Below are 2500 nucleotides of genomic sequence, written 5' to 3'. Positions count from 1 at the left end.
GCAGGAACAAACACATTTTAAAGATCAACAGCAGGAACAAACACATTTTAAAGATCAACAGCAGGAGCAAACACATTTTAAAGATCAACAGTAGGAACAAACACATTTTAAAGATCAACAGCAGGAACAGACACATTTTAAAGATCAACAGCAAGAACAAACACATTTTAAAGATAAACAGCAGGAACAAACACATTTTAAAGATCAACAGCAGGAACAAACACATTTTAAAGATTTTAAGATCAGCTGCCATGGCTCTTGATGTCCCAAAATTGTCAAATATGTCATTATAATTAAAATCTATATATAAATGATTTAATTAAATCAACATAACTGTGCAGTGCATTATACTGCTGAAAGATATTCTCCAACACACTCACCTCCAACATCAAGTTTAGAGCCGGTTCCAAATGTGTACCACAGTGATGCAAACTAGTCTGCCCCCCGTACAAAAACCTCCCCTCACACACAGACTAGTCTGCCCCCGTACAAAAACCTCCCCTCACACACACACGCAGGAAGCCACTGTTCTCTAAACCCTTTGAATAGTTCTGGAAGGCATCAAACTAACCATATAAAATACTGTAACCCTTTATCATTTGATTGTATTCTCTATAGTAGTAATAATAGTCTGTTACTAGTTTCATATAGGAGCTGTTTATACTAAGATCTCTGTCTCATATAGGAGCTGTTCTTATACTAACATCTCTGTTTCATATAGGAGCTATACTAACATCTCTGTCTCATATAGGAGCTGTTCTTATACTAACATCTCTGTTTCATATAGGAGCTGTTTATACTAACATCTCTGTCTCATATAGGAGCTGTTCTTATACTAACATCTCTGTATCATATAGGAGCTGTTCTTATACTAACACCTCTGTATCATATAGGAGCTGTGTTTATACTAACATCTCTGTATCATATAGGAGCTGTTCTTATACTAACATCTCTGTTCTTATACTAACATCTCTGTTCTTATACTAACATCTCTGTTTCATATAGGAGCTATCAAATAGGGTGATATTTGAATTGAATGAAACCCAAAAGGACTGTATTACTGGTTGTGAAATAGGTGACAATCGCCACAGGTCTGTCCGGTTAGAACAAGAACGGATGCCAATGTTCCAATGATGATTGATTTATTTCCACACACACACACTCAGTTAAGACATGAAGTGGTTGATGAATGATGCCCGTGAATATAATTATCCCGTGTAAAGGGACTTATATCCACATTTGAGTCCGTGTTTGAACCGTGATTTAGTTGATTGACTGATAGAATCCGTGAAATGATAGACATGAATCCGTGGTTTCTATTAACAATACAAATGACAAATATATACAATTAAATACAATAAAGATGATCTATACAACAAGAATGAAACAGTATATACACTATGAATATTACGGCTATGATTAACTACGGATATGTTCCTTTCACACCGTGCCGCGTAACGGTGAACATTCCATTTATCCCGTAATAACAGTTACTGATTGAAGTGACGGTAACAAGTGAAATACAAATTATACAGATGACACATATCACAAACACTCACATTCTCAATGACGCACGGCAAGAATGAAAGTGAATGTCTCTGATCGTGATATTGTCCGATGTGCTCCTTGATGATGACTTCTCCAACACCGCTCGACTTGACCCACAACTTGGCCAGAGGAGGGTCGGCCTTATATAGTGTAGATGAAGGGGAGCCTTGAAACCGTTTAGAAACTGTTGGGGTTTGACCAAATGGTCAGTGAAATTCCACTGTGCACGAGCCCCACGGAACTCTGGGATCAACTGATAGGCTGACCTTTCATGGACCCCAGGTCCCGTGAGTGGCCGGCACAGTAGGGGTGCACAGCTGGATGCAGCTGGTGAAGCAGCCTTTTTAACAGGAGCTGTTCTTATACTAACATCTCTGTCTCATATAGGAGCTGTTCTTATACTAACATCTCTGTCTCATAGCAGAGGTGAGATTATACTAACATCTCTGTCTCATATAGGAGCTGTTCTTATACTAACATCTCTGTCTCATATAGGAGCTGTTCTTATACTAACATCTCTGTCTCATATAGGAGCTGTTCTTATACTAACATCTCTGTCTCATATAGGAGCTGTTCTTATACTAACATCTCTGTTTCATATAGGAGATGTGTTTATACTAACATCTCTGTTTCATATAGGAGCTGTTCTTATACTAACATCTCTGTCTCATATAGGAGCTGTTCTTATACTAACATCTCTGTCTCATATAGGAGCTGTTCTTATACTAACATCTCTGTTTCATGTAGGAGCTGTTTATATACTAACATCTCTGTTTAATAGCAGAGGTGAGATTATGGCAGAGGCATCCTGTTCCTGCAGTCAAGATAAATATGTCTGAAGTGAATATGGCAGATTTCTATCCAGATACTATATCTTCTAACGAACCAGGAAAATATATAATTAGTAAATAAAACAGCAAAACAGATGTGACCGTAAGCAAATGCAGACAAA

General features: G+C 37.7%; 1 gene segment (V, D, J or C); it reads right to left on the bottom strand.

Moving 5' to 3' along the window:
* The window catches only part of LOC122133393, a 5909-nt gene that overhangs the window by 1214 nt on the left and 2195 nt on the right, over positions 1-2500 (bottom strand). Inside the window, 1 exon segment of the V gene segment in view lies at positions 381-418. Coding sequence covers positions 381-418 — 38 coding nt within the window.

Source organism: Clupea harengus, chromosome 2 (genome assembly GCF_900700415.2).
Source record: "Clupea harengus chromosome 2, Ch_v2.0.2, whole genome shotgun sequence".
Classification (NCBI taxonomy): Eukaryota; Metazoa; Chordata; class Actinopteri; order Clupeiformes; family Clupeidae; genus Clupea; species Clupea harengus.
The sequence above is the reverse complement of the archived record's forward strand: the minus strand, read 5'-3'. Positions and strand labels throughout refer to the sequence as shown.